General features: G+C 37.5%; 3 protein-coding genes across 3 annotated transcripts; 1 reads left to right on the top strand and 2 right to left on the bottom strand.

Annotated features, from left to right (window-relative positions):
• Positions 1-3,097: 3,097 nt before the first annotated feature.
• LOC109180923 (trihelix transcription factor PTL-like) lies at positions 3,098-6,038 on the top strand. The gene is made up of 3 exons (XM_019330644.1): positions 3,098-3,851; positions 4,545-5,237; positions 5,472-6,038. The coding sequence occupies exons 1-3, from the start codon at positions 3,403-3,405 to the stop codon at positions 5,716-5,718; spliced, it is 1,389 nt and encodes a 462-aa protein (XP_019186189.1). The 5' UTR covers positions 3,098-3,402; the 3' UTR covers positions 5,719-6,038.
• A 3,413-nt stretch (positions 6,039-9,451) lies between these two features.
• Positions 9,452-10,990, bottom strand: LOC109181333 (fructose-bisphosphate aldolase 6, cytosolic-like). Its single transcript, XM_019331083.1, has 3 exons — positions 10,898-10,990; positions 10,585-10,812; positions 9,452-10,507 (listed from the first exon to the last, which is right to left on the bottom strand). Exons 1-3 carry the CDS (start codon positions 10,923-10,925, stop codon positions 9,684-9,686), a joined length of 1,080 nt encoding a protein of 359 aa, XP_019186628.1. The 5' UTR covers positions 10,926-10,990; the 3' UTR covers positions 9,452-9,683.
• Positions 10,991-12,633: 1,643 nt separating this feature from the next.
• LOC109181102 lies at positions 12,634-13,542 on the bottom strand. Its single transcript, XM_019330855.1, has one exon. It carries the CDS (start codon positions 13,540-13,542, stop codon positions 12,634-12,636), a length of 909 nt encoding a protein of 302 aa, XP_019186400.1.
• Positions 13,543-14,033: the final 491 nt, after the last annotated feature.

Below are 14,033 nucleotides of genomic sequence, written 5' to 3'. Positions count from 1 at the left end.
GAAGTCGAACTTGAAAGTGTGTGATTGTAAACCCAATAGAAAAGAAGGAGGAAATTCAAGTCGTGTGTACTCACACTCTTCTTAGAACTGATTTGCTACCTCCCGGGACTACTAGGAGCAGTGTAGCGTGTCTCCGATGATAAAACGGATTACGGATTTTAGTGTTTGAGTACTCAAACATAAAGTCCCACAAACTAGAACAACAGATGAGTACTTTGATTATTTTCAAAAGTGTTGACAGATTTTTCATAAGAAAAAGGTTGAGAGAGGAAGAGAGGAAGAGAGGAAAAAATGATTTTTCAAGTTAAAAACCAGCAGGAAACGATTTGCCCAACACCAAGCTATTTATAGAAGAAGATGGAATAAATAACTTTAAAATGACATTAAAATCTGAAATAAATTCAGAAATTGTAACCTTTGTAACCAATAACTTAATCTGGAGTACGTTTAATACAAATGTTATGATCATTACATTAAATTTTAAAATATAAATTGGAATTAATTCAAAATTAATTTCTACATATCATAATTAATTCCTACATTCGGGTAGCTTCCTTATAGTCCTTTTCCAGTCTAAGGTCACAAAGTGGACTTCGATCAATTCACCCAAATTAAAATGATGCACCTACAAATAGTTCCCCCTTGTGGTCCTTTGCCGACTCAGAGCACATGCACCTTCGAATATCGACTACATGTTGGACAACTCGTAAAGCACTATATATATATATATATATATATATATATATATATATATATATATACACACGTACATAGGCGATGGACTTGTGTGTGTTATATGTATGAACAGATATGTACGAATGAGATCATGCAACTGCGAGTAACACGTACATAGTACCTGCCCCCTACTTCATTTCCAATCCCTCTTTAGCTCTCTATAACATATATGTAAATACGGATAATTTTGACTTGATAATCACAATATTTCAAGTTGAACTCTTTGGGAGGATGGGAGTTGTTTTTTTAAGTTTGAATCAACCAGACAATTTATAGTGACTTAGCTTATTATAGTCCTGACAGGGTCACAAAACGAATTTCACACCCAATAACACACATTCGAGTAGTGACTACAAATGATCAAAGTATACGTATAGACATATAGTATACTCTAAACTTTCTCGTAAATTAAATCAAAATATATATTTACTCGCAATACGTTTACAATACGTAGAGGAAGATATATATATATATATATATATATATATATATATATATATATATATATATATATATATATATATATATATGCATAATGCATGTAGTTATGTATATGTATAGATATATAGTGTACTCTGAGCTAGACTGCTAGAGAGACAAACAAGAATCAGACAAAGTACTGCTGATCTTAGAGTGAAGGAGAAAAGTGTCAAAAATGACAGTACACTAAGCACTGTATAACATAATTAATCAAACCAAAGCAGAAAAGGAAAAAAAAATCAAATTAAAAAGTGAGAGGTATATATGATGACAGTACACTTTTTTCCCAAAGTTCTACAATTATTATGTGTGGCACCACAGTTTTTAAATACAAAAATGCTTGTTCAATGATTTTTTTAATTTTGTTTTGTTTTTTTACTTTTCTAAAAAAATAGAAAATAATTTTTTTTTAAACTCTAAAAATATTTATGAGATTGAAACAGGCGGATGAACAGTACTCTATAATAGTTGTTAAAAATTAGAAACGCGGGTGAACATTACTATGGGTATTGAAAATACTGTTCATTCGCGTTTTTCACTTTTTTCGAACTATTAAACTTTTTTTTTTTGTTACACTTATTTCTTACATCTTTCACTCGAATTGTTGTTATGTTTTGACCTACAATATAATGTCACTTTTGTACAATATTGTTTGTTGTTCATTTTGCCAGGCAACACAGACAACGTACGTAACTAGCTAGGGTTGTATAAACCGTACGTACCCATCCTCATTTATAAGCTAGCAGCTTCATGTCCACTTAAATTCATTTTTTTGAGTACTTTAATTTCAAGTATCTAGTCACGGGAACAATTTCAACAAGGTTGATCGATCAATTAACTTGGTAATTACAAAGAGCTTAGCTTATTAATTTGAAGTTATGAATAATTTAATTTACTTTTATGATATTTTGTTGACTAGAGTTATAAATTAGACTTTATTTGAAAAGTGCTTTTAATGCATATTGTTGCATTAATGATGTTCAAATTGTAGTGTAGGTTTACGATGCTGCAGGCAATATTTTGACAAATTTTTGGAATATATTAAAAGAAGACACTTTTGGCAATTATTGGCTTTATTGCCTTACGACTAATTGCCACACTGCCCACACACCCCAAAAAAAAAAAAAAAAAAAAAAAAATGTCTACAACGTACCTTTCTCCAATATACATATACATCATAATCGAACGAATAATAATAACTCAAAAAGAAAAAAGAAAATGGTGATAAATGTATATTGTTGATTTGCACTCTAAATTCGAAGGTCTCATATGTTTTTTGTCTCGTTTCAATTAAAAGTTAGCATGTTATTATACATGTACATGTTGAATAATTGAAGAGCCACAAGCAACATATCTTCTTATTTGTTTCGTCTGAATTAAAAGTGGATTACACATTAATGTTTTATATGTAAGTTTGAACTTTAAACTTAAGCGTCATTCAACACTCCTGCCCTAAAAACGAATGGAAAAGGCAAATCGAGATCTGACTCAATTAGTCTATAGGCATCCAAATGCTTGTTTATAATATTTTTTTATGTCCAAGGTTGTCGAGTTGTACGGACGATCGTTAATAAAATAGACCGTCAATCTCATCTTAAATTGGTCAATTAATTGAGCTGCATGTGTATGGAAAGTATATAAGTGATTTTCCTCATCCTTCCACCCAGTGAACTGCTTAGTTACCCTAATTTACATTTTCATTATATGTAGAATCGAAGTTTGGGGTCTCGAGTTGCTGAATTACCTTACTTTACCTCTTCATTATATGTCAAACAAGAATGTGAAGACGAGACTCAGACGAGATTTCACATTTTGTGGGTAAAAATATATGAGTTCTCTTTTTTGAGATGGATGGAGTATGCACTTGTATATACATACAAGAGAGGAGAGAGAGAAAGAGAGAGAAAGCTTTGGATTGCAGCAGTAGAGACAGAGAGAGAGAGAGAGAGAGATACGAGAAATGGGTAAACAGTGCATTTAGTGGTCTCTCTTCCCCTTCCTCCTCCTTAGCCCCTACTTCTTTTTAACACTTAAATTCAAAGCTTTTCTTTTGAGGACACGATCCGGTTCTGCCGCTTCATCACCAACCTACTCAGCTTTCTCACGGCGGCCCTCAACCTCCCAACCACCGCAGAAACCCCCACGCCGCCCTCTCGTCGCCGTCTTCTTCTTCTTCTTCTTCAGTAAATGGAGGATCAGTATGGAATGGCGGATCTAAGGAACTTCATCAACAACCGCCCACTTTACACTTCCACTCCCCACCCGCAGCCGCCAGAATTCCTATCCCCCCACCACCGGAATCTCGCGCCGCCGCCGCCGCCGTCGCATCACCCCTACGAGATGGTGATGCCACCGGTGCCACCCCATCCCCGCGGCTTCCACCACGACTTCCTCCCCGACTGCAGCACCAACAACGCCGCCACCACCACCGCCAGCGTCATCACAGGCGGCGGCGCGTCCAGCGCCGCCTTCAGCGGCCTGGAGATGGACGCCGCTGGCGGCGGACTCGGCTGCGACGGCGGTAACGGCCGCTGGCCACGCCAAGAGACCCTCACCCTCCTTGAGATCCGATCAAGACTCGATCCCAAGTTCAAAGAAGCTAATCAAAAAGGCCCCCTCTGGGATGAAGTCTCCAGGTACCATAACCCTAAACCCAAATCTTTACCTAATCTTTCTTCCCAAATATCTCACACAACATGACAAAAATATATGTTTCAAAACCTTAATTCGTCCCAGATTTCTTTTAACATAGTATTCTTGTATGTTCACCTTCACGTCGTCCCAGATGCATGAGTGACTTTAATGGTTTAATAATGTGTTGCTAATTCTGTGTTAGGAAATGACAGTACACCCAGAACTTCAGTCGGAGAATTCAGATTACATATTCATCTCTATAATTTCGTCACCTCTCCCAAAAACCAGTTCTTTACTGTCACTTCCGCCATTAATTCTTAAACAAAATTAGCAATTAAGAAACCCAATATGCTGGATATATGAGCTTCATTTGGGAAAGGGATATGACTGTGCCCCTCTCCCAAAGCTACCATCTTTCCTAGTCCCAATCCCAGAAATATAAGTCTTCGCACTATTCCCCAACCGGGTGGCGTGACAACGAAAGAACATGAGATTTCCTATGATTAGCAAAACTCCTCCCCGAGTTTTACCCTCGATCTTGTGAGCATTAGATGCTGGTCCTTCTACTTAACGGTCCACTGAATTACTGTGATTTATCTCTATACAATATCGCATGAAGTGAACTAGGGTTGGTTGTTGTTTGAGCATTAATGGTGCATGGGTTGTGGTTCTTGGTTGATGTTTTTGTTTCCCAGGATTATGTGCGAGGAACACGGGTATCAGCGGAGCGGGAAGAAGTGCAGGGAGAAGTTCGAGAATTTGTACAAGTATTACAAGAAGACCAAGGAAGGGAAGGCGGGGAGACAAGACGGGAAACATTATAGATTTTTCCGACAGCTGGAGGCTCTCTATGGTGAACCCAGCAATAATTCCGGTTCGGTGTCGGAAACCCACCACGCGGGGACTGGTAGTTTTCCTTACAACAACGCCGCCGTGGGGGGTAATAATAATAATACCACCACCCAAGACGCAGCCGCCTTTCATCATCATCATCATCAAGATTCAAAGGTGTCCGACAGCCTCAGCCTGTCGAATTCCTCGGATTACGAGACGACATCCTCGGAGGACGACGAGAGCGATCTGCAGGGCGGCGGCGGCGGGATGGCGAGCAAGAAGAGGAAGGGGAAAGGGCGGTGGAAGGCGAAGATTAAGGACTTCATTGACGGGCAAATGAGGAAGCTAATGGAGAAGCAGGAAGCGTGGTTGGATAAAATAATGAAGACGATTGAGAACAAGGAGGAAGAGAGGATGTTAAGGGAGGATGAATGGCGAAAACAGGAGGCTTCTAGGATGGAAAGGGAGCAGAAATTCTGGGCAAATGAGAGAGCCTGGATCGAAGCTCGAGATTCTGCTCTAATGGAGGCCTTACACAAGGTAACCGGCAACGACTTAATCCTCCTCAAGTCCGAGGATGCTGCAGATCCCTGGCCGGAGAATGAAATCTCAAAGCTTATCCAAATCAGAAACAACATGGAACCCAGGTTTCAGAACCCCCAAATTGGGTGCTCCGATGATGTTCTGTGGGAGGAAATAGCAACAAAAATGTCTTATCTTGGCTACGACAGGACCGCAACAATGTGTAGACACAAATGGATCCACATTAACAACTACCTTAGTAATAAATGCAACAAGAAAAGAAAAGACGACGAAGAAAACAACAACATAGGAAGCTGCTACTCTTTCCAGAACAACATTAATGGAGGCTCATACTGCCCAGAACAACCACAACCCAATGACAATCACCACCACCCCATCAACCCCGCCATCAACGATAGCTGTTTTAGGCTTCTGATGGGGGACAATGCAGATAACTTATGGGAGAATTACGGGTTGAAACTCAGCAATGGAGGTGGAGATGATGAAAAATAAAGTTTTTATTATTACCAGACAACAATATTTGTAAAATATTTCATTCTCAGGATTATTCATCAGGCTTGAGAGGGTATTGTAAGAGTAGCTGATCATGATCAGAAGAGGTCAGGATATCGATCAATGGCTGACTGTGGCTAGAAAGGAATTGAATTAAGGTAAGTTGGTTTAGCTCTAAGTGCTGGCTTTCTTCATAGGCAGACAAAAACATTATGGGATTATATTTGTGTTTTATTAAGCTAAGGTTGCTGCTAACATGAATGCAACATCTTCTAGGCTGGACTTCTCAACTTTAATAAATTGTTTTCATTTGTTATTAACTTTGATGTGCAGTTACTCTCTCAATTGCTTCTTCTTTCTTCATCTGATCTATTGATTCCCCCAATATAGATTTCTGATTCCCATTGTTAATCTTAAGTCAATGGTAGTAAATGTTGGACCGGAGCTCGAAGAGCTGAGTCCAACATCCTGCCATTGAAACATATATGGCGTTGTCTGTTACACAAGTATAAGAAAAAAGACAGAAACTATGTGTTTTTGCTACTAAATATAGCTTTTGGATTCCCAATAGGAGACCCCTATCCTCCAAAATTTATTCTTAAATAAAAAAGAACAAAAATCCTTTTTGATATGTTATAGTCATATATTCTCAAATCTTGCAATCATCATTTCATTACCTAGCAAAAGAAAAAATTCTAATCTTTTCAAACTTTTCAGATACACGAATATCATAACAAATCACTTTATCTTAATGGGACACTATATTTTTCATATCTGTCTGCCACTTAAACAAAACGTCTCTCTATGTATATATAGTAGCACATGTCCCTAATAATAACATTGTACTAATTTCAAATATATGTATAGGATACTTCATAATTCCTTTGACCTCAATGTGGAGTACCATGATAATTTGTGGTTTAGTTAACTAAGTTATTAGAAGGTAGAAACTACCCTTTGCGTGGGCTCTTTCTTAGTGCTCGATAGAATTAACTTTCATATGTAGACATCATTAAACAACAACTTCAAACTTGCCATCAACACAAAGAAACTAATATATATATCATTCTATTAAAATATTTGGAAATAATTGAGCACAAATACATTTAATTAAAGTTAGTGTTTTCCATACATTTAATTAAAGTTAGTGTTTTCCATATATATGTGTAAATTGATTGATGTGACAATATAGTTAATTGCTTTAATTGAGTGGGTACAACTTATATTCGCATCTTATCTTCAACTAATGTATGGCTGACAGATACTATATATATTTAATATGACGGGTGGACCTAATAAAACATTATTTGCAATAGTTGATGAGTATAGTTAATGCAACAATGAGTGAACTTACTATATTGTTCATACTAGAACAAAATAATAGTTTTTTGGTGATGTGATAAGAGAACCTAAGACTTATTAAGGAGGTAAAATTTGGTCTAATGAGTGGTATAGTGATGTTTGATGTGATAAGTGAACCAGCTGATATAGTGATACATTTTCAAATCTCAGTTTAGTGGACCAAGAAAATAGTTTTTTTTTTTTTTTTTTTTTTTTTTTTTTTTGCAGTGAGAAAATAGTTAATATCCCACTATTTACTTTTCCTAGGATAGTACCATGGTATTGTTACATGTAAAAAAGATTAAATTTTGGCAATTAAGTACAGTAAAATCCATACTTTTAACTCAGATTCTTTCCTCAATGTTGTAACTTGTAAGTGGTTCTTGTTTGAACCGTATGGCCATTTTAATGTTGTAAAGTACAATTCATACTTTTAACTCAGATTCTCTGAAGGGAAAATAGACAGAAAATTTTTTTAGGGGAAAAAAATAATTTCAAAAAAACATCATGGTATTTATGGTAATACAGAACTGGAAACAGCATTCTGAATTATATTAAACATACTACAGTACTACTGTTGTGTCGTCATCTCTCAGTCCTTATTTATTTATGTTTATTAATATTAATTTAATAAGTACATTAAAATAATGCTCGTGGGCATAATACAAATATAAAAAATAATAATAATTCTGCCAAAAGATAAAGGAAAATACAAGAGTGGTAAAAAGTAGACATAAATTTCGCAGCTTTATCCCTCTCAAACTCCAGTTTGATGAAAAACGTATAGTGTTCTCTAGTGTTGTAACTCCCAATGCTACCTTAAAAATCTCACACACAAATGACTCATTTTTAGCCAAAAATCTTAATGAAAGCGGTATACTGTGATTCTTTTAAATAGGAGGTCACATATTTGAATTCAAATGAGAACAAACTCTTTGTGTTTTAATAAGCTTAAAAAGTATGTAAAGACCGATATTATATTGTAACAAAGTTAATAATACACACTCCGTCAAAATTAAAAGAAACAAAAATTGTAAGAGCGATCTATAATATATTAATATTTGATGGGTAATGAGCTTTTAAGGGTGATGCCAATATATATGATTTGACTACTGACTGAGAGAGAGGCCTACCAATGCAAATAATGCATCATATATATTTTGTCATACTAAAACCCCTTTAAGATCTCTCTATTTTCATCTCTTTATCCCAATTTGGAAACCTGCCCAAATGTTTTCCTTAAAGCTACTTCACCCACACCCTTTCTCTACTTCTACTCCCCTTTATCTCTCTCGTCTTTTTTTTTTGGAATAAGGGTCAAATAGGCCATCCAACTGCACATGATAATACAATTAGGCCACTGAACCCAAAAAACCAACAATTGAGTCCCTAAACTTATCAATTCATAACAATTCTTCCAATTTGAAGGTTTCCAACAAGTCAACAGGTTATCCTCCAAATTAATTATTTTTTTAAAAATAAAATTTAAAAATTAATTTTTAATTTTTAAAAAAAAAAAAAAACAGATCGGCTGAATTCTGTTTTTTTTTTTTAATTATTTAAATAATTAATTTTTAAATTTTATTTTTTAAAAAATAATTAATTTGGGAGGATGACCTGTTAACTTGTTAGAAACCTATAAATTGAAAGAATTGTTTGAAATTGGTTAGTTTAGGGACCTAATTGTTGGTTTTTTAGGTTCAGTGGCCTAATTGCATTATTGTGTGCAGTTCGATGGCCTATTTGACCCTTATTCCTTTTTTTTTTAATATCTTAAAAAATGGGACGTAAAGGAGTATATTTTTATAATTGTATTGGTGAGTTGGGCTTGGACTTGGGTTCATTTTCCACATTGGGCCAACAACTGCACCTGAACTTGGGCCAATTTTCCCTAACCCAACTGCTATAGCTGGGTATATGGTGTTCTAGTCTTTATATTGTAGACAACGGTCAAAACAGTACCATTTCTTAGTAAAGAAACGATGCACCATTAGTTTAACAGAGCGCACATTTTGTATATGTTAATTACCAACTAACACTATAGTATATCTAAACCGACACTAATGAAACTAAATAACATTTTACATATTTGAGTGTTTATTGTACAATTATATCAAAATGATCATGTAATTGTGTTTTAATAAAACTATAGTGTATATAAAATTAAATTAAATTACATTTTCACATATTTGAGTCTATAAATATTGAATGAAACTGTAATTATATTGAAATGAAACTGTAGTTGTATTTTCAGTACTCAAATAATGTGACTTTTTATTCATGGTTCATACAACTATGTAATTTGCCATAGTGTTTATTATAGTTTAAAAAAAAAAAAAACTATTTATTATACTTTAAAATCCTCCAATCAATAAATAAGCATGTCTTTGAAATCACGGACTAAAATTCATAATCTTATTAAAAAATCATTGAATTTCAAACAAAACATCAATGTTATTCAAGATTTATTCTTCCCTAAAGTTGAATTCTAAACCCAAGAACCCTCACACCCTGACCCGACAAAGCATCTGGGGATGGGGTGGGGTTGGATAGAAACTTTATTTTTTAAAAAAAATCCTAGATAGTAATAAATTAAACACTCCCATGCTGATTCGGAATTAGTCTTAGTACTTGTAATCCTTTTCATGGAGGCTCTCGGAAGCGCCGGCGGCGAGGTTTGCGGAGCCGGCATAAGTTCCGAGGGTGGCCTCGGAGTTAGCTTTGCATCTGGCCAGGAAAACATCCTGCGCCGCCTTGTAGTTCTCCTGCTTTCCACCCCAAGCCTTGAGAGTACTCTGTTGCAGAGCGCGGCCATAGGAGAACGTAAGGTTCCATGGCTTCTTAGTCTTCAGTTTATTCATGGCGTTCAGGTTCACCGTCGCCTCCTCCTCGCTCTGCCCGCCGGACAGGAAAACCACCGCGGGGACGGCCGCCGGCATCGTGCGCTGCAACGCCCGCACCGTGTACTCCGCGATCACTTCCGCCTTGACGCGGTTTTTGCAGTCGGATCCCGGCGTCACCATGTTGGGCTTCAAGAGGGTGCCTTCGAGGAGGACGTGGTGGTCGTTGAGGGCTTTATAGCAGGCGGCGAGGACGCGCTCGGTGACGTCGGCGCATTTCTCGATGTCGTGGGGCCCGTCGACGAGGATCTCCGGCTCCACGATCGGGACCAGCCCGTTTTGCTGGCAGATTATGGCGTAGCGCGCGAGGCCGTTGGCGTTCTCGTTGATGGAAAGCTGAGTCGGCTCGTTGGTGCCGATCTTGAGAACCGCTCGCCATTTCGCGAACCGGGCTCCAGCCTCGTAGTACTTCTGGCACCGTTGGGCTAGCCCGTCGAGACCCTGGGTCGTCGTCTCGCCGTTGGTTCCGGGGAGCTCCACCACGCCGCTGTCAACCTTGATTCCAGGAAGCACGTTGCCTTCCTTCATGAGATCAACAAATTTCTTGCCTGAAAATTTATTAGCGTTATTATTATCACATTTTATTTTATAAGGCATTTAAATTCCGATGTTAAATCCGACGTACCAGAAGAGGTGGACTGGTACAAGGTTTCCTCGAACAAGATGACACCGCTGAGGTACTGAAGAGCACCGGGAGTGGTGAAGAGCAGCTCCCGGAGAGTTCTCCTGTTGGCTTCATTATTCTCAGTGTTGATGCTCTGCAAACGCTTCCCGATCGTGCCGGTGGACTCGTCGGCGGCGAGAATCCCCTTTCCCGGTGTCCCAATGTACGTAGCATTAGCAATCAGCTCATCTGCATTAACAAACAACAAAAGATCAAAACTTCATCCCATTAATGTATAAATAAACGGGCAGTTTAATTATGTGTTTAAATTTACCGGCATATTTCCCCTTGTAGCAAGACATTGTGATGAGATTGTTGTTGGAAAGATGGGTGAAGAATGGGAGAGAAGAAGAGGGATAGAGAGATGTGAGAAGAGAATGAATTGGTAAGAGTTTTATATAAGGAAGTGATGGAGATTTGCGCGCAAATTCATGAATGGCATCACCCATCGATTTTGTCGAGAATTATTGGTCTCCGTTTCGAGTAAACCGGTTTTTGTGTTTGGGCACATTTGACTGCGTTTTTCTCTCTTCAATTCATTTGTTTACCACAAACAATTTCTGACTTGGGAGATTAGTTTAAACTTTAAAATGTTGTTGGGATTATTTGAACTGAACAAAAATTACATTATCTCTCCAATTTCACTACTACTTGTATATTTTAAGAAAAATAAAGTTTTTTTTTTTTTTTTTTGGTATATCAGAGATGGAGATTAAGGAATGCCTACTTAATTCTTTGTATCGTGACACCTGGGGCATCAGCCTAAAATAGATCTTTCATGTAATTTTGTAATATAATTGATCCAACAAGTACTATAGTACCCTAATCTCTCTCATGTCATCTCTAGGTGATGAGAAAATTAAAATATCTAATCTATTTTCTTCACTCAAGGTATAAAAAATATACCACTAAGTAAAATCAGTTTTTTGTGGGCGACACATTATCAAACTTTAACAACCACAATACATGATGGAGCTCTGATCTAATAGTCATAGACTCACAGTATGAAAGATTCATATAGTGTGATGAGTTCTTTATAGGCACTCAACACCAATCTTTGTATCTAATGTGCTGTGAGTTATTAGAATTTACTCCAATTTTTCATTATTTTATCACGTCAAAGTATGAGTACCCTAAAAAAAAAAAATTCTTTATAGAAAAGGGAAATCAACTCCTTACAATCAGAGAGCCATTAACTTTGAGGATTAAAGTGGTTATATAGAATAGAATATTCTTTGGACCAGATTACAAAAAGAATCTTAGACTAAGTATTTCACCATTATTTAATAGTGCTTATTACTATGCAGCAGCCTCTACATTCAAGTAGCCCAATACTAGAATCTGGAGTGTGATTTAGTGAAAGGAATTCATCCATTCTTAACAAAATATAAGGGTTTGATCCTTGATTTTGAGTATGGAGTAGCTTTAAATCTTCAGGCCAATTGCCCCACCTAACAAAGGTGCTTATAATCTAGTAAGGGAATTAGTCACTGTGTTCAACGGTGGAAACCTAGATATACTCAAAAAAAGAAAAACTAGCCCAATACTATTGGCTATGGGAACATACAAACCACCTACTATTGGCTGGTCAAACCAGTTAATTACTCAGTATATATTATATATAGTAGCTAATTGTTAAATATATCCATAAATTGTTCATATATCATCAAAATTTATATGTAATTAACAAATTAGTAGACACTCTCATAAATCGTTTATATATACGTTTTAAACTACATTCAACTATATATATACATTAGATTAGATAATGAAATTCAAACTTAGATCTACTTGCATTGAGACTCGGAGTTACAAAAAGTTGGAATGCAAAATGTCAGATAGATGGGGTGAGAGAGGAAGCTAGGGAAGGAATTAATACATTAAAAACATGGTTCATCTGCAAACACTAATCTCCACACCCATTCTACAATTTCTTGGACAACAGATAAAAGTATATATGAAAACTAAACCAGAATTGAAGTTCAACCAAATTGCAGCAGCAATATATCATCAGCTAGGGTTCTTGCAGGCACAGATCAAGAAAGAAAAGCCCAAATTCTCCTGTTCTTTCTGCTCCAAATTCTTCTCTGCTAACCACAGCCTGCTATCCAATCCACTCCTGGTTCTAAACATGAACACCGCCCCGCCGGATTTCTGGTTAAACATCCATTCATGAGCGTCCCACATCATATCCACCAGCAATCCGTCCACGAAAATCGTCTGATTCCCCCGGAAATTCCACTGCAATCTGGGCACCACAATCACATTCCTCTCATCAATGGTGACTGAAAGTGTCGAGCTTCTTGCACCCTTTTCTTCCCCCGTGCACCTGATCAGAATGTCGTGGCTGGTGCCGGAATCGCAGAACCGCGCCTTTGTCGAGAAACCAGCGCCGCCGCCGCCGCCGGAGGCGGCGGCGGCGGAAAAATACTCACACCGGGAAACCAGTGTAAAGCCGGCGACTTTCAACCCGGAACTGCACTTCTGTGAAGCTAATTCTTGGTCGTCATCTCCGAGGAACAAGACGATTTCTGAGTTGATCAAGACAAGTATGCAGAACCCGGCGAGCGGTTCCGGGCCGGCACCGTAGGAAGCGTTCGTGAGATCCCAGAATACTTCACTACTCCTCATCGCGCGACAACCTTGGATTGGAACCGACCCCTTAGCCTTCTGTATCTGTCTGCTGCAATAATTCTTGTTCGACGAAGAACACGGATAATCGCAGACACTGATCCAGAATCCCCGCGCCGCCACGCCGCACCAAGTGATCTTGATCAAGAACTGCTCCTCGGACGACAACTTCACTCGGTACAGACATCTCACCGCCTTCTTATACGCCGGAACCGATGAACTCACAGACCTTCTTCTTCTACCGGCGTCCGTCACTTTGATAGCACCTTCACTGTAACAAGTCGCCATGTTTCTCATGATTTTTCCCGACCTTGAAAGCAACAAAATTATGGGTTTTGCAGATGGAGGAAGGTGGAACACGTAAAAGGTGGTTTTTTTTTTTTGTTTTGTTTTTTTTAATGAAGCAGTTGCTGTTCTTCCGAGTTTACAGTGTAACTGAAAGCAAAGAATCAGATAGAAAATGAAAGGAGAGAAGACCCAAGTTTGGACAGATCATAGTGTTGACGATAATTATTATTATTATAAAAATTTGATGATTCTCTTACCTTAACATATTCTGATATTTATACATAAACGGTCGGAAGAATAGGGGGCGCTATTGATTCATAAGACTTTCTTTATACTGAACTTTCTACGACACTTCATCTGACTGTCATCTGTTATTTTATATCATCATGTATTATTAATTATTAATATTAATACGATGTATTATTAGAATTAGAATAGAAGATTAAGAAATAGTATCTCACTAACAAAGCATGGTGGTTTATGATTATTAC

Source organism: Ipomoea nil, unplaced genomic scaffold, assembly GCF_001879475.1.
Source record: "Ipomoea nil cultivar Tokyo-kokei standard unplaced genomic scaffold, Asagao_1.1 scaffold1043, whole genome shotgun sequence".
Taxonomy (NCBI): domain Eukaryota; kingdom Viridiplantae; phylum Streptophyta; class Magnoliopsida; order Solanales; family Convolvulaceae; genus Ipomoea; species Ipomoea nil.
Note: the sequence above shows the minus strand (reverse complement) of the source record. Positions and strands in the feature narration are given on the sequence as shown.